Source organism: Hesperophylax consimilis, chromosome 24 (assembly GCF_061612785.1).
Source record: "Hesperophylax consimilis isolate HC1 chromosome 24, BYU_Hcon_1.0, whole genome shotgun sequence".
NCBI classification, from domain to species: Eukaryota; Metazoa; Arthropoda; class Insecta; order Trichoptera; family Limnephilidae; genus Hesperophylax; species Hesperophylax consimilis.
The window spans coordinates 21,413,835-21,433,252 of record NC_142859.1 but is presented as its reverse complement, the minus strand read 5'-3'; the positions used below and the strand labels follow the sequence as shown (position 1 = coordinate 21,433,252).

At 33.0% G+C, this 19,418-nt stretch overlaps 1 protein-coding gene across 1 annotated transcript in view; it reads right to left on the bottom strand.

Moving 5' to 3' along the window:
• LOC149412079 (patj homolog) overlaps positions 1 to 19,418 on the bottom strand; it is a 96,578-nt gene that overhangs the window by 12,532 nt on the left and 64,628 nt on the right. Inside the window, exon 3 of the mRNA XM_089646379.1 lies at positions 1,617 to 1,772. Within this exon, the coding sequence (XP_089502505.1) occupies positions 1,617 to 1,772 (156 nt within the window). The remainder of the gene's footprint in view (positions 1 to 1,616; positions 1,773 to 19,418) is intronic.

Here is a 19,418-nt window from a genome sequence, read left to right as displayed (position 1 = left end):
TAATATTTTTAATGACAAACACTTGTTCAAGAGACGATGTTTTTTATGCATAGCATAAAGGATAACCGTATTATTATGAAGCTACAATTATTATCCTGAAACACGTGCTGGTTCAATTCTCGTCGACGGCATGTATTTTTTTCCGGAAGATTTTTTCAATTTTTATGGGTGTTTCAGGCTAATAATTATTGCTTAATAATAATATTTTATTATAGATACGGCAGTCAAAATTAAACCATTCCTGTTTTGTTAATAATTTTAGGGTTATTGAATTCTCATTGACTCCATGGAAAACCTCTAGTACCACTACGATGTACACTAGTAGTGAAGGTCAGATCTCGAGTCTAAGAAAAATGTTTCTAACGTTCTCTTATTCAATAAACCAATAGAAAAATTACCTCTTAAATTATAAAATTTGTAAGTAGGTACTTGGATACCTACTTACTTAATTATTAACCATGACAGCCTTTATAATAAAAAAAATCACTTTCTAAACGAAAAATTGGGACACAAACACACATTGTATAAAGACTGTGCAATTTTAGATTCGATTGGTACTAATAAAACAAAATCTCTTAAAAATTCTATTTTTAAAATCGGCAACGCCGCATTTGGCCATCCCGCGCTAAGTGCGCTAGAAGCGTTGTACAATGATGCAGGGTTTCAGTTTGTGTAATGTCTCCATCAAATGTAGTTTTGTTCATAGAATGGTAATTTCATCAATTTACTATTATATTCGTATGATTCAACATGTTTACAACTTATTTGTGTTATTTTTCGTCAGTTTAGTCTAGAAATTACACAATAATTGCACTTCTAAATTGTACATTCATTTTGTATCAAAATGTAAGGTTACATCGATGGCATAGAAAATTGAAATTAAATTTTATAAAAATTTCATGAAAAAAATGTTTTTTATAATACAAATACCTATTGCATGTGTTTGTAAGAAATAAATGTTTTTGGATGTGCACGCAATGCGGTCTAAATCTCACTTTTTCTTTTATCTTTTTCTGGGAATTAAGAGCAACTTCAAGTTTTTTCAAAAAAAAATGAACTGACTGTTTTGTTGCCAAGTCTTTACATAAATGAAATGTGTTTTCTGAATTTTTTCTACGTTTTGATTCAAAATGTGTGCTGTAAGCTTTTTTTCCACCATTTTTAAGATTAATATTAAAATATAAAACAGAATTTTAACATCAATGTAAAAAATTAGATTAAAAAAAACATAAGAGGTAGGTACCTAATGATAAAATAAAAAATATTAAATGAACAAGACAACTTGAAGTTAAATTAAATGATCGTCCATCAGGGGGAGGTCGCCGCATCGTCTGCATCCATCGCTCATTAAGACTCCAGCTGAACCATTCGGAAGAAGCCATGACGATGACGTTTGTTAATATCGTGTCCTGCCCAAGAATTTATTTACTTATGCCAGTGATTGTTTTAAGACGAATTTTAGGGAACAGGGAAGTAAATTAAATTTAGTGCCTAATGTAAATCAAAACTAAAATAATTGCAGAACTTAATATGATAACTAGAACTTAATATTTTCTTGAATATTGGGAAGCACGTAGGCCGTCGTGTTATAAGAGTATGTAAGGGCGGAGACTTACCCTGAATTCAGCAGTAGGATCAGCCGCCCTAGCTACTAGCAAGCGGACTCTCACCCCGCACTGGCGCAGGACTGCGGCTGCTTGTTCGCACCCCAGTCCTCGCATGCTGACCTCCCCGATCCTGAGGATGTGGTCTCCGCTCTGTAGACGCCCATCCTGCAGAAGAAATAAAAAAATTAAACAATCCACAATGATATATAAGAGTAGGCATTAGTTTTAAGGACCATCGTCCAGGATCAATGTTAAATGTCTTTAACGGTGTTTGCTGCCCAGGTTTGAATGACTAGTCCAACTTCTTCTCATTCTCCTTATACTCAACCTCACATTATACTCGAATTAGGAATGCCGTACTCCCATTGGCTTCATAAAGTAAGGGCACTTGTGTGGTAATGGTGACCGGATAAATCATCACAATGATAATTCATCACATCTTTAAAAAGTTATATAAAGTCATGGAAAGTGATTAAACAAAAACTTTACTAATTGGGTTAAGTAGGTTAGGTTGGGTTTAATTTTTTTTTCGTTTCTAATGACTTTATATCACTTTTTAAAAGTGTGTTGAATTGTCACTGTGTTGAGTTATCATGGAACCGTGGTAATTAGTATCATCTCTAGCAAACGGATTCTGGCTTTGATGGAGCCCCGTCCAACTCAGGTTCGCACAAGAATGTATGGAAGCTAGCATGTTAATATAAGGCGTGTTGGGACGATTTATTCCATTTAAGGAGAATAGATTATCATTTTATTCGCGTTTAATCAATAGCAGACATGATTGAGTCCTTGAAATATCTAATTTGACGAAGTTATTCTTACCACGGGAGGAAAAAATCTGGAGGTAACCATTATTTGCTATTTGAAGGCTTATCATCAAGCGATACAAATGGTGCATACAACAAAAGACAATTAATGTGCAATAAAAATAAAGAAGAAGACAAAATCCATCCCTGTGGGACGCCAGAATTTATAGAATGTGAGGAAGAGAAGAATTTTTCAGCAACCGTTCGTCGTCTTCTCTCTAAAAAGCAATTATCCATGGCATACAAGATTTTATGGCATATGCGCATCAGGAATACAACTATTAGTACATTTTGTCCACTTTTGATCAGAGTTCTCCACCTTGGACTAGACTAGACTCGCTATCCTTGACAGTTTTTTACTGTCGTCGACTACATTGATTGTCCTTATTTTACAATCCTCTCTTTTAATTAACTTTCATGAAAGCAGAAAAATCTTTACAAAAATTAAAGCTTTATGTTTTTTAGTTCAAAAGGTATATTAATACTTCTGTAAAGCAATAAATTATATTTCTTTTCAATCTGAAACTGTTATTGTGGGTGTTCAGAAAAATAATATTATATTTCCCGTAACCGTTTGAAAATGTATTTCATGCGATGTTTTTTGGTACAGTATAATATATTATAAATGCTTTGTGTATTATTTTGATTCTGAAAAGCGTTCAAGCAATAAAATGAATAAAGTATGCGTAAGTGAAATATTTTTAAATATTGAAGACAATATTAGTGATTTTTAAACGAAAATCTGAAACAGAAAAATCAGAAAAGGAAACGGTCACATCTGGGACTCGAACCCAGGACCCTTGTCTTTCCGGGACAATGCTCTACCAACTGCGCTAATGGGACCCCATCCTCCTCGGTCACTTTTAACTGTATCATACTTCGAATAAGAACTACCAACATTGTCTTCATTTTTTTCCACCGCACATTTTTATTGGCAACTATCTTTATGTATGATCGCAAGATTCAACCCGAACTAAATGCAATCCTAGACAGCGTCTTTTAGATAAACCTATCTTATTGTATCTTATCTAATTGTTTTTATTTGATGTTTTACTCAATAAAAGTTATTCCGAAAAATAATGAAATATTTTTGATATATTAATAATTATGTTGACTGAATTTGTTCAGTTTTTTTTCATCATTTGGATACAAATATTTCATAAGCCATTCAACATGGATTAAAAAACAAGAACAAAAATATTATTAAATTTTTTACGAACTCCGTGTCAGAGCGATAAGCTTTTTCACTCACGCAAGTTCAGGAGCGAGGAAGCATTTTTTTTTCAATTACCAGTCGGTGGCTGAGTTGTACACCCAGGCGTCGTACGTTCAATTCCTCGACTGGCTAAATCCTCTGTCACGACACAAGCAACATTTTCCGCTTACTGTGGTCGTAATAGGAGATTTTCAAATATTGTCAGTTTATGCGTAACCCCGGAGTGTGAGTTGTTACACGAATGTAATAAACGAGGGTCTCAATACTTACAAGAAGAATTGCCACATTCTTGTAAGAAAACACGTACTTGTCTTCTTTATTGATTTCTCAATAGTCTTTGAAACTCTACGTCATAAACAAATAATCAATATACTTTATTATATGGTGGAATTTTATTTATGTATTTTATGAGTGGAAGGGGTGCATGGACCAGATCTTCTCATTGCGTATGCTCACCGAGAAGTTTCTGGCAAAAAACCAGAAGATTTTCTGTGCCTTTGTAGATCTACAAAAAGCATACGACCGAGTCGACAGGAAAAGGCTATGGAACGTGTTGTCCAAGTATGGAGTGAATACGAATCTGACTCAGGCAATTGCTTCTCTCTATGAGGGAAGCGTTGCATGTGTTAGGGTGAACGGTGGTTTTACGGAGTGGTTTGATATCAAAAAAGGTGTTAAACAAGGCTGCGTAATGTTACCGTGGTTATTCAATCTAAACATGGATAATTGTATGCAAGAATTGAAAGAGGTGGGTTTGGGCGCGAATTTCAGTAATCTGAAAGTATTTTGCCTCTTGTATGCTGATGATGCGGTGCTGATTGCTAATAGTATGGACGATCTGCAGTCTCTCGTGTCTAGGATGAACGAAGTATGCATGAAGAATGAGTTCATGATGAATGTAAGTAAGTCTAAAGTAATGGTATTTGAAAGAGAGAGTACGAAAACAGTGTGCAATATAGCTGTGAATGAGGAACACTTGGAGCAGGTGGATGAGTTTGTGTATTTAGGAAGCATGTTTACGAGAGATGGGAAGGCTGACAGAGATATTGAAAGAAGAGTAAATGCAGGTAACTCCATTAATGGAGGACTGAACGCAGTTGGTGCTAACAAAAAATTGTCCAAAGAAGCGAAGTTAGCAGTCCACAATGGAGTGCTTGTACCTACCCTGATGTATGGAAGTGAGGCATGGAACTGGCAAAGAAAGGATGAAAGTAGATTGAATGCTGTTGAAATGAGATCCCTGAGGCGTATGTGTGGTAAAACCATGTATGGTCGTATGAGAAATGTGGAGATTCGCAAAGAGTGCAAGGCTGATGTAAGCGTAATGAGCAAGATCAAGAAAGGGACGCTTAGATGGTTTGGGTATGTATAGCGAATGAGCGAAGAAAGGAGTGTAAGGAGAATATACGATGCAAATGTGAATGGTAGCAGAAGTCGGGGACGCCAGAGGAACACATGGCACGACCAAGTGAATCATATACTTGAGTCGGGCAATGTCAAGAGTCATATACGAATAAGAGTATGTATGAATGTGAATGAGGCAAGGAGTGTGTGCCAAGACCGAGTTGTTTGGCGGTCCGTCCTCTCTGCCTACCCCTGCGGGGAAACGGCGTGATGGTTAGTTAGTTCTGAAAATGATTGGAATCCGTTGTAAACTACTTAATATTTTTAGTAACTTAAAAAAGAAATAATGAGTATCATCATGAATCAAATTGAAAAAAGAACGAATTTTGTTTATTGGATGAGTAAGTTGATAATTATCAAGTCAGGGGTCAATTTTGGGTCCAAAGTTGTATATTATTTATATAACGGCAATGTCAAAACTTTATATGAAAGCACATGGATTTATTTTTGCAGACGACATCGCCCTTGTAATATCTAATGAAAATCCCCTAGAAGCGATTTAAAAACTACTAAGCAGACTTCAACGAACTGCTTAAATGGGCGCATGGTGAAAAAAACAACAAAACGTACGTACGTGTAAATTAGATCACCGAGTTTGAAAATGTGGAATATACCGAACCTAACTGCGCATAATTTCAATTGTGTACACATATTAATGTATACAGATAAATTAAAAATTCTTGTCAAAATGAATTTGCTAACGAATGTAACATGGGAGAAATTGTTGACCGTAAATTTAAATGGAATAAGCAAGTGACTAAAATATGTAACCAGTTAAGAGATAAAGCGAATAATTTATTTAAATTAAAATATGTATTGCCTCACGACGCACTTAAACTAATATATTTTTCCTTGGTGGAATCTATCCTTAGATACAGAATAATAACGGTGTCCGGATAAATCATCACAATGATAATTCATCACATCTTTAAAAAGTTATATAAAGTCATGGAAAGTGATGAAACAAAAACTTTATTAACTAGGTTAAGTAGGTTAGGTTAGGTTATAATTGAATACACTTTTTAAAAGTGTGTTGAATTGGCACTGTGTTGAGTTATCATGGAACCAATAATAACATGGGGAAATAAAAGCAATGCTTTTATAAAGTATGTACAAAATTTACAAATCTATCGTGTCGTTATCGCTATCATGAAAAAAATTCAGGAATCGCTGGTTAAAGTCCGTCGAATACGTGCTGATAGACCATATATATATTAGGGGTTCCGCAGGGGTCAATTTTGGAATATTTAGTAATCGTGGAGGAATATTGTGTAACAATGATATTTAATGAACTCAAAAATAACTTATAATAATATTACTTAACTTATAATAAATCGATATATATATACACATATATAACATTATTTATTAAGGATTGATACATATTCTAAGAAGTAATAACTAAAGTGGTAGAGCTTGGTTGTTTACTTTTGTCTATTTGTCTTCTGTCGGTGGCTTCAAAGCCACCACGACAAAATACCAGACAAAGAACATATTCCGTACAAAAACCTCAAAGTTTTTCGACATTCAGATTGACAGTAGTGGTTGTGAAAACGTTAAGATAACAAAAGCTTACAAAAACAGCAGCTTTCCGCTCAAACTTCCATGAGTTGTAAAACGTAAATAGAAACTTTTTGTGAAACAAATTTACCTTCGCTAAGCCAAAACATTAAAATAATACCCAAAGATTGCCGGGGACGAGTTCAAACAAAGCCAGATTTATAAAGCTCTAGACAATGTGTTCAGTTTTTTGTTTATTATGAACTAAGCTTTTTCAGTACCTAACATCTGAATGAAAGATGATATGGCATTTTCGGCTTCAGAATAAGAGGGTTTCAGTTTGACGTGTATTGGATGGACTATGTCGATAGACATCAAAATTAGAACGGTCAAAGTATACAAACAACGAAAATAATTTATGGCAACCGTGGTCCAGGGGTAAGGCTTTCATCTCTCATCCGGAGATCGCGGGTTCTAATTCTAGGGGGCGTAGATAATTTATATAATCATTAAAAATGATATTAAAAACTCTCAAAACACAAAATTCAGAAAGAGATTCGGTTAATCAAGGGCAAGGCTGAGGTCCTGGGTTCAATTTCTAGATGCGACCGAATCTTTTTCTAATTTTTTTGCTTCTTATTTTTCAATTGAGAATTTTCAATAATTTAATATTAAAATTTGAGGTTTTACTCAATAAAATTTCATTATAAAAACATTAATAATAGACTTGATGTAACAAAATAACAAAAAAAATATTCTTCCAAGTCTAAGCAAAGTCAATAGATTTTTATTTGAGTTCATTTAGGAAACATACATGTGATTAATTTTACATTTAAATTGAATTTAAAATAAACAAGCTAATTTCCATTTACAATTTACAATAGATGTCGCGTAGTAAAAACAAAAATTAATATATTTATCCTCGACACTATCTAGAATGCAATTAACTTAGGGTAGAATCCTGCAATCACGTATAACTATAGTAGCCAAGTAAATGACAGAAATATTGGAAGCTCTTAGTATGGGACAGTTAAATATGACCGAAGGATAGATTCGGATTAGCTCAAAAATTGTTTCAATTTGGGAGGCGAGTATGGGTACCGCCGCCCCGGGAACCATTTATTGGATAACCAACACTCCTGCCATAGGTCACCCCAAGTGGTTTGCTACGTTTGGTGACTTAGCAGGGGTGCCCGGGTTCATGGGGTGAGTTTTGTCTAGATTTTGATGAAATATGAATAAATAGATTTTTCCCTACTTTTTATAAATAAAATATTTGTTTATTTTTTATAGAAACCTTCCGGCAGAAATTCTCTAAATGACAGTAAAAAATTCTATCAAAATCTGTTTCGAAGTTTAGGATAACTGAGCGCACAAATAGACAGACGCTGATAGCGGCTTTGTTTTATGCTATTTAGAGATGTTCCTATTGAATAAAATTTCTAAAATAGTGGATATATTAAGTAGGTTCACTATATATAAAGTAAAAAAAATTTTGAACGCCGATCATCCCCAAATATTCAGAATATGGTGAGAAATCTTTCACTTGTAAGTATTGTAAATGGATGATAAATCTGTCTTACAGCATATGTATTTTTTTTAATAAATCTGTCTTACAGCATATGTATTTTTTTAATAAATCTGTGTTACAACATATGATTTATTTAATATAAATAGTTGTTACAACACTTGCTTTTTTTAAATAATTCTGTGTTACAAGATATGTTTTTTTAAATAAAGATAGATTAAAAATAGTGGCCCAAATTTTTATTTAATTTTTATGGTACGGCTGATTGATAAGTAGGTACCCGAAACGACGCGATATAAATGACGGATCTAATTTAAAAAATTCTTTTATACAATACAAACACAAGTCTCGCCCATTATACGAAGAAATGTTAAAAATATTGACCCAACACAACTCGTTGTTCTATGGAAATGCCCAAGTTAAGAACCCCGTAAGATAAACCATTTGCTGAGCCGAAAAAGTAATTACGTGAAATTCCCTCAGTAGAAAAAAAATCGCAAAGAATGCTACGAAAATTATTTAAAACACATCTGGTTATGTTATTAATGTTATAGGTATGAAAAAAATCACAGCGTTTCTGTAAATGGAACATTTGCAGAGAGTTTTTTCCTTTATTTGAAATACGTCATGCTTTATTAAATAATTTGGATTACTCCTATTAACTATAACTGATTTTTTTATCTTTAAAATTCGTGTGTACACATTATCTTACTTTCAAAACATCTTCTTCTTCTTTTTTAACGCTTATTACAGAGCCTCAAAAGTTTCTACAAAATTAAAAAAAAAACTGACGTTTACATAGTCATGAAACCCATAAAACTGGGTGTGGTTGAAAATTGCTCCACGATAAAGGCCTACTGGTAGATTTTTTTGTGAGACTTTTGCTCTTCACCTTCGATTAGAACTTCGGTGATTGATTTTAAACGTGGTCGGAAGAGCTGTGAAGACGAACGCCATTACTTTTTAATATTATTTTATGATAGGCGGGGTACTACCCGGAAGGCACCAAATTTTTACGACTTTGGCCTCTGGTTTTTGGAAAATACGCTGTTCTTTGTGGATTTAAACAAGATTCTTCTAACACCGTTAGAAGTACAAATTTGATACGAGGAATATTGCTATTTTTGGAAGAAGGAAGCAGAAATTCAAAAATGGGTTGGATGTCGTTCATCAAATGGGAGATAAAACATTTTGAAGCGGAAAGGGTTTTGGGAGACAAACAATAGAGTATTGAGCTTTATTCGTGCTTAAGTCTTAAGCTGGGTGAATCTGAAGTGACCGGTTGATGGCCGGTGAACAGATGCGTCGGGTTTCCACCTAAGCGTTGCGTATTTAATCCTGTACAAGAAATTCTCAAACATTGCATAATTATCATTTTCCACTTAAAATTATGAAAGTAAAAGGAATAGAAATATATTTTCATGTTTGTCCATCTCGTAGTCTATCTCGTCTAAATCATTTAATTTAATTTAATTTTTCTTTCTTTATTCATAAAAATATATTTGAATACAGGTTTTTTACATGCTTTTTGACTACCACACTAATGTCACGTATTATGGTAGTCGAAATTTGTGTATAATTATACAAATGTAATACATGATTCATTCAGTTGTAAAATAGGTATAGGTTAAATAGGTTTAACTGAAAATAAGAAAGAGATGAAAATAAATATAAATTAAATAATTATTTTAAAAAGAAATTTTAAACAGAATTGAAATGAAAAAAAAGAATAATAAAGCAAATGAACTTAATTTAATGATGTCAGGTATTCTTTAAAATAGTTCTTTCCCTTCATAAATAACCAATTCTGAATATATAATATTATGTACATGATCAAATACAAGAAAGGAATTGCAGTAGGTAAATCTTGTAAACATAAAGATAAAAATAAAAATAAGGTAGGATACAAATAAAAATAATAGATAATGCTTGGGATAATAGAAATAAAAATAAGAATAATCGCATCAGCGTAATATAGAGTTTTTGTTGAAAGTTAATATAGAGATAAAATAATTTTTTTAATGATCCATATACAATGATAGCCATGTTCGATGGCATTGTTAGAAGCAAGCTGGAGTGTGCTATTGGTGTGGATTCCGCACCAAACTAAATACATCAAACAAAAATCCCAGGCAGTTATTTTTTATGCGGACACATGACACTTATCCGAGGTTCTTTGGGGCAACGAATGGATCTAGTCTATAAATCAGACGTTTTGCAAATCTTATAGTGCTATGTTTTAGAGTGCAAACTTTTATTGATAGGACATTCTTATTGAAATGCTATGGCTTATACGTGCCTAAAAACTTCAGCCCAAGTTATCGCCAAAATAACACATGGCAAAACAGATGTTCTAGCACCGCATAGCATGACTTGAGGAATGGTGCTATTGATTAAAATTTCTAAAATAGTAGATATCTTCCCAAATGTTAAAAACGTTAAAATAAAATAAAATAAGTTCTGTAAACGGATGAATAATCTGTTCTAAAATGTTCTACAATATCTGTTCAACAAATCAAAATCATACTTGGGTGACCTCTGTTTCAACATCCGGTGATTTTTCAACGCTCATATCGTTAGTTGTGTTTCTTAGTCCCTAATTGAGCGTGGAGATTATAAAAACGTCTAGTCAATTTTTTCTTGACTCATCTTCGTGCAGAGTACTTGACATCGTAATCGATAGCATGTTTCTACGAGTTCTCAGTATCAAATTTCTGAAAGATTTATGTTGATGGGTCAACAACAGCATTAACTTGTTGTCCTTAATTTATGTACATAAAAGAATTCGGTTTCAGCGACGGACCCACCGTAGATGAATAATATGGAATGTGTATATTTATCGCAATTAAAGTTGACCCAAACAACACAAAGTTAGAACAGTGTGCATTAGTGCATACTTCCAACAGTAATGTCTTTGCGAAACACGCTGAGAAACAGAATTCTGTCTTGCTTGAAGTTACCGATTGTTGTAAGCGAAAAAGGGACAGAAAAAACTTTTCACATATTCATATTAGATCAACGTGTAAGCAATTCTAATTTTATGTTTTATTTTATATATTATACTATAAGTTATCACACGTTGAAGCCAAAGGCGTTATGATATAAATAAATGAAAAAATAAACACTAAATTCACTATTCAACCATAGTTTCAAACTTAAAAATAAAGTAACTAATAAAGTGGTATATATGTACGAAAATAGAGGGTTAGGTATGTGAAGGATTCTCGACAGCGTAAAGGCTTATTAAAATTAAGCTTTAAAGTAAACACGACCTTCATTTGCTTAAAGTGCTAATAATAAGGGACGGTTTTTGAAAGCTCCGGCAGACAGGACGTAAAAAGAGGTTGACAGTAGTACGTTTTTGGAATGCTTAAAATTTATTTAATGTATTTTCAACGTCTGCCACGATAAAAGGTTGAGAAACCCTTTTAGTAAGGGGCTTAAATAACAACCAAGTCAAAATGAAAAAAAAAATGAGTTATTAAAACAGTGGTTACAATACGTGGGGCGCCAATGTTTTACAAAATATTTGAGTAGGTGTCACATGATACAGAGTTTGGGCCAATCTACGCTGGCGTCATTATTGCAAAGGATTATAGTGCCAAATTGTTTGTAAGTGCTGAAGGCCTCTTATTTATATTTATAACTAGGTGATGTGTTCCCGGCGTTGTTGGGGGTTATCCTAAGGAAGTAGACATATATCATGGCTTACTTTTTTGTAGGCCTTTTTAAGATACACAATTCTGTAGTACGTTATTTGATGTATCTCATAAGGTTTAGCCAGCGTTAATAATATAAGGGCCCAAAAAAAATTTTTTTCTACTTGATTACAAAACATCGACATCGACCAAAAGAAATTCTCTAAGTGATAGTAAAAAGCCTATAAAAATCTGATGAGCAGTTTAGAAAAACAAAGCGCACAAACAGACAGACGCTGATAGCTACTTTCCTTTATACCATTTAGTTAGTTAGAGAAGAGGGCGCCAGGCTTCCTGTATACATAGAATCCAGGGCCTCGATTCTAGAAGAAGTCATTCTACTCGAACAACGAGTGTGGAATAACTTTTGGCATATGTAATTATGTACCTTCGACGAGACTCAAGAATTCGAATTAGATTGTCGGCCAATGTATGTACAGGGTTTTCCAATAAGAGATGTTATTTTGATATTCAATCGTAAAAGATCAATAGTTTCGTTGCTTGTGTGGCACGTAGCGCCGTTGTGTTAAAAGTAAACGTTGTTCAGATCAATACCATCCAATTCCGGCCATAAAAAATATTATTCATCTCTCGATAGCGCAATCCATTCACCGTAACTGTTTCTCCAGCCTCCACACGTTGAGGATAGAGAGGCTTTTCAACAATAACTCTTGGGTTTTCCGAGCCCCAGATGCGACAATCTTGCTTGTTGACGAAGCCACCGAGGTGGAAATGGGCCTTATCACTCAAGATGATTTGCATTTGATTCACTCAAGTGAATTTTAATAATTTAAATGCGTTGCTGAAGCGTGTATCTTAACTTAATAACGTAGTTTCTACTTGTGAAATGTCAAAAAATGACAGCTTCAAAAGTAACATCTACCGAAATACCGGGCTATTCAAAATAACACCTCTTATTGGAAAACACTGTACTTTCAACGGCGATTGGGAGCGGCTTGGATTGGAGAATCGATACCCGAATATTTTAAATATATTAAACAATTAACGCTATTTACGAGTTACGCTGATCTCACTATGTCGGCAATGATTTGAGTTCCTGTAGGTTTCTGGATCAAACCGGTGGTCGTGGCGTAGATAGCAATCGTGTACGTCTCCACCTCTTCGTGGCATGTGTGCGCGATAGTCATCTTGCTTGAAACTATGCACCTCATCGTTTTCAACGTGGTTGGAATTTAAGTTATTTAACTCCATGATTTCAAAATCTGCGACGTCGAACTTTGCACATGGGCCGTACGACGTCGACAAACACGTTGCTCTCAAACGACTCAAAGTTTAGTACAAAGAGGGATCGAAGGTCAGATTAGTAAAAATTCAAGTGTTTCAACGACTCCACAACGAAACTTAAATCGCTCTAAACTTTTGTTTAATTTTGCGAAAGTAGATGGAAAAGGAATATTAGAACCTACCTTTTATTACTAAATCACAAAGGCCCTGATTAAGATTAAGGTAAGAAACAAAGGTATTTAGATCATGAAAGAAAAGAAAAATTGGTTTTAATTAAATGGAGTATAATATATTATAATGCTTCTTAAAATCATTAATCTTCGTCAAAGTCTGGTCCAGTGGTTCTTAACAGGTATTACGTAAACTCGTAACAGGTATTTCGCAATCTAATCACTTGTGTTTCGAGAATTTAACCATATTAATTTTATTAAGGGAAAGACGAATAACATTACATTTATGTGATTTTTCACGAAAACGGAATTATTAGTGGAAAATGTTGCAGGTGTGATTAAGGCGACACAAGACTAATAACGGGGGTTTTTTCAAGGCTCACATGTTTATTAATTCCGACGAATTCGTAACTATAATACATATTAGTTCCGACATACGAGTTCCGAGTTCCGCGTTCGGCGTTCATTAGAATGTACGGATACTATAACAACAACGCACACAGCGGGCAGTCAGACCGTGGTGGTCAAAACGGAACGTCGCGTTCTAAGAGTTCTTTTCCCGCCGAGGCAGAGAACGCCAGAACGCCGCGATGTCTTAGGTTACAAACACGGAAAAGTTAATTGAATTGGTTAGGGAAATGAGTTTATTATACGATTTAAGTTATGTAAATTATAAAAATATAAAATCGTTGTTCATCTTTAAGTAAATCCTGAAAAATACTAGTAAATTCGCCTTGTTCTTCTCGCGTTGTGTTGGTTGGGTGCACCCAATACTTCCTTTTCGTTTTAGAAGTTGCTAAGCTCCACAAGAGCAATAATTCTTCATCGGATGATGAACTTTCTAGTGACATGTTGCATATGCAAAGACCCAAGCGAAACTAGAACGCGAGAATTTGAACGCCGCTTGCGTGCTTTGGAACTCTTGAGCGGTCAACGGTCAATATAACGCAGAACTCTGACCGCTCTCTGTGTGCTCCCGCTCTAAGTTATTTACATTTAAGATTAATAAAAGAAGTAACGCACCGTTCAAATACTTTATGTAAAACGTTTATTATTTTTCAAGACCATGAATTAGTAATTTTCCGAGGGATTCATCTAGAATCTTCTGCCATTTTAGTAATATGTTCATCAGAAATAATTCAAATAAACCCCATCGACAGATCAATGTGCTAGTCCTAAGGCAAATTCCACCGTAAGTTCTTTAAGATTACCACTTATTCTAGAGATTTACTAGGGCAAATTCAACCGTGGGTCTTTCCAATACACCAGGACCGCGCGTCGCATATTTGTGTGCATGGCTTCTTCACTTAAGACGTTAAGATTCCGACTTTATTTTAGGGTATTTTCTTGTTTTAAGGACTTTGCTAGCAGGTGATTGAACCAGAAACCGAAATATCTCTTCTGTCTTCTAATGTTGATAGTTTGTGGTGTGCTAATGAGTTTTTTAAATGTTGAAGTGGTTGGAAGGATTTAAAGTTCATGAATTTCAGAACTTTTTTTATTGAATTCCTTCTAACCTTTAAATGTTAAATTTATAAAGGGGATTCCATATTACTGATCCAAATTCTAATATTGAGCGAAAGAGACATATTGTTTTTATTGTTATTAATTTTAATTTGTTGAACTCCATTTTATTTTTTTGTTTTTTATATATTCAATAATATTGTTATTGGGTTTATAAAAACAGTTTATTTTTAAACAAGTTGTGCTGTGTAATTATTATTACGCGTGACAGCTGTTTCGCCCTCTGAAGGGACAGTTTGATAATGCATTCAGAGGGCGAAACAGCTGTCACGCGTAATAATAACTACACAGTAGAACTTGTTTAAAAATAAACTGTTTTTATTAACCCAATAACAATATTATTGATTATATAAAAAAAAATTAAAAAAGCATATTGTATTACATAATATAATACATTTCACTTAATAATTTTTGTATATATTTTTAATGTTTATTTTTTTGTAATAAGAATTGTTATGTTTTAAAAGCTTAGTTAGAAATTTTATTCTTAGATTATTATGAACACTATGTATAGCCTAATTTTTTTTCGACATGAACAATTTATCCAAAAATATACGTTTCAGGTACGTGGATACTTAATCAAATTTTTTTACCAACATATTTTATAGAAACAATTGAATACTTTTTACACTTATTTTATTGACTGTTAGCGGTTTCAGCCTATTACGATTATCTTCAGACTAGTACAATTTGTCCTTGGAAAACTGTGAAAAGTATATGCATTTTCGTAGGGGGTTCCAGGGGTGGTAAACAATTACTATTATACTAGCCCATATAGCTCCATACTATGCCCAATTTGGTTCCGAACAAAAAATAATTGCAAGCAACCACGAAGTGCATAATAAGCTTCGTCTATGGCTTGTGGCACTAAATATGAATCACCGGCCATTATGATTTTCGCCTCAAACAACCTGTTATCTTTATTTGATTAAAAAATATATGACTACAATGATATTTTATTACATTTTTTTTAACAAATGGATAATATAATAATATATTTTTGAAGTTTGCTCCAGACAAAAATGAAAACGCGTGTCGGAAAACGTAAGTATTTTGTGTATTATGTAACGTTTTTTTATACATCGTAACAACAATCAAATATAAAATAATTTAACATTACATTAATACGCGAATAAGTTACATGTGTTCCGTTAGTTTGTCAAAATATTCGTGTTGCGCCACTTCATGCAAATTGCAAACTAGCCACAGACATAGGAATTAATAGACGAGAAGATAATGGCGAGGGGTAAAATCAACTGTTGAAGAACGAAGGGGGTAAGGCTGACTGTGATTCGTCAATAAATCAATCTGATAGTAAATAGGCATCTCGCATTATAATATCACCATTTAGTTCTGAAAAGTAAAATCTGCTTTTGAATGAATAGACATTTTTACATGGGAGCGCAAATTACTCGCCACGTTATGAACTAATTTGCGAAGTCCAAATTCGGCAAAGTAAGGCAGCTTCTATTTTCAGAGTCGTAGTTAGTTTCAGAGTATTTAGTTAAGACACTTTTACAAATGTTTCATAATTTACTTACCCCAGTAAACAACGATGAGCACACTTAAGAATCGCTACATTGTGATGTGATAGTATATGTTTCTAAAACTGATCCATATAATACGGTGTGAATAAGCTTAAAATAAAGTAAAATAATGCTTACTTATGGAATGTAATACGACAATTGGGTTTATTCTCTTTTTCACATCTATTTTTACAAGTTTTCATATCACAAGTCAACATTTTGCAGTGTTATTTCGTAAAATGAACCGATGATGCCTCGACCATAGTTCGCACAAGAATGATGACGTCACGTTTTCAAATTTCACTTGAGGCCATACGCGAGCACAGCCGGCTCCAATGGAACCGGTATGGGGAGTGGGGATAATACGCTTTTAATCACTTAGGGCAGGTCTACTAATATTCATATGTCTATGAAACTAGCCAAGAAACAAAAATACTCTTAGTTTTTTTTTTAATGCCAGTTAGATTTAAAAAAGGTTGAGAACATTTGGATTGGTTTTCCGTTCATTTTAAGGTATAGATAGCCTTATGAAAAAACTCACAAATAAAAATATTGGCACGATTTATCAACGAGAAGAAACCTGGATAATAAAAAAATTGGGTACATTGCTATTTAATCTTTTCGGTTCTTATAATGTATTACACAATATAATCTCTTCTGCGCTTTATTTGGTAAGCTATCGTTAATCTCGTAAGCTCTTTTATTGGTCGCAAGGGGATGCTTTAAATTATTACAAAGCATGTTATATATTATTATATCGATTGGTGCTTACAATCCCGACAGTAGTTACTACCCGGCTTTGCCCGAGTTTTTTTAATTTTTTTAAGTGTCTTATTTTTTCAGTTGTTTTGACATTTGTATTTTACGGTGACCGGATAAATCTTCAGATTGATAATTCATCACATCTTCAAAAAGTTATATAAAGTCATGGAAAGTGATGAAACAAAAACTTTATTAACTGGGTTAAGTAGATTATGTTAGGTTAGATTTTTTTTTTCATCGTTTCTAATGACTTTATATCACTTTTTAAAAGTGTGTTGAATTGTCACTGTGTTGAGTTATCATGGAACCGTATTTTACATCGTGTTTTACAAAACTGAGTAGTATTCAGTTTGATTATAATACTTTGATTGGCTCAACTTTTTCGGAATAGTTTTCAAATTTATCTTTGCATACTGGTTAACAAATTATTTTAAACAACTAGCCAGAAACACATTTATATTGTAAAAATCTCCCGAGAAAAAATAAATGCCTACGACGAATATTTTTTTTTTTTTTTTTGTAATTATTTTTTATTTTTAATAATATGTTTACATGGTACATAATTCATTTTACATCTTGTATTTTTTTACTACTCTTCCATTGAAAGCATTTGCTTGTGTATGGAAGGGGAGTGTACAAAAATGTTGTTGTTAGTTGGTACTTAAATAATTCTTTTTACATAAATGTATGTTTGCTGTAGTATTTTTTTTGATAGTAGTGAAGGATAATATATTAATTTATTAAATTTAAAAAAGAAAGGAAGTTATGGAAAACTAAGGATATTTGTGAGATTAATTAAGTGACAGTAGTTTTTTTTTTCAGAATATTTTTAAAATGTCTCTTGACAGAGAGCAGTATTCGGGTTTTATCATTAATGCTTCTGATTTCTTCTGGTAGACGATTGAAAAAAGTTCTTCCCTGATAAGTATAATGATGTTGTGCAAAAGACGTATTTAGTTTTGGGCATAGAAAAACATGTCTAAGTCGCGTTCTGTTTTCATTTAAAAATTGATATTTATCTTTTTCTTTTATAATTTGGATTAATGAGTTTTTAATATATAGGTCTTTAAATGTAGGTACTTGAAATTCTTCAAACAGGCGTTCTGTTGGGTAGTCAAAGGATTTTTTTAATATAATTTTAATAATTGTTCTTTGTATAATTTCAATTGGAAGAAGGTTACATTTATACGCGGATCCCCAACTAATAATAGCGTATTGTAAAGTGGATTGAACTAAGGCATAGTAAATTAAATATAGATTTTTTATCGACAGAAAGTTTCTAATTCTTAAAAATATATATATTAATTTTCTAATTTTGTTTACTACTTGACATATTTGTTCCTTCCATTTCAGATTTTTATCAATAATTACTCCTAGATATTTAATTTTATTTGTTGTTTTTAGTACTGTACAGTTTGATTTGCAATAGTTTTGGCTGTGAATTTTAGTATTATTATGTATGACAATGTTAAAATTTTTAGGAGTATCATTTGTATGGATTGCAAATGGAATTACAAATGTCTTTTCTTTATTAAGTGACAGTAAATTAGTGTCGAAAAAATTCTTGAGCGTGTTGATGTCTTCTGTGGCCTTTAATTCTACATTTTCCCAATTCGTATCACTTATTATTAATACTGTATCATCGGCGTATGACGTAATTTGACCATGTAAGGGTTGAAAAAAAATATCGTTTACATATATAGTAAATAGAATTGGTCCAAGCACTGTACCTTGGGGGATTCCAAAGCTTGTAATCTCTTGATCACTATTGACACGATTGATTTTTACTACTTGAGGACGGTTTTTTAAGTAGTCGGTGATCCATTTAATTGCGTTGCCTTTTATGCCAATATTATTCAATTTTTTTAATAACATCTCATGGGATATGCTATCGAATGCCTTTCTAAGGTCAATAAATATACCCGCACATTTTTTACCTTTATCTAATGATTCGTAAATGTATGAAGTTACGTTAGCAATAGCATCTTGTGTGCTGAGTGATTTTATAAAGCCAAACTGGTTTTTGTGTAATATTTTATTATTATCTAGAAAATTTACCAATTGTTTTTTTACTATTTTTTCAAAGATCTTTCCTATATTAGAAATTAGACATATTGGGCGATAATTCGTTGCTTGATGTGGATCTCCGGATTTGTAAATAGGTGAGATTATTGTGGTTTTGTAGTTCATTGGAAAAATTCCATTTGTTAAACTTAAGTTTATTAAATGAGTGATAGGTTTTATTAAGTGAGGTTTCATAGTTTTTAACATGTGTGTCGTAATAGAATCAAAACCGGGGGACGAACCTCCTTTCATATTTTCTATTATTTTCGAGATTTCACATTCTGTTGTTGTTTCAAACATTGAAAGTATATTACGTTTCTGTATATTTTTATTTTTATGGTTTTCTTGGTTTGAAGGCTTATGAATAT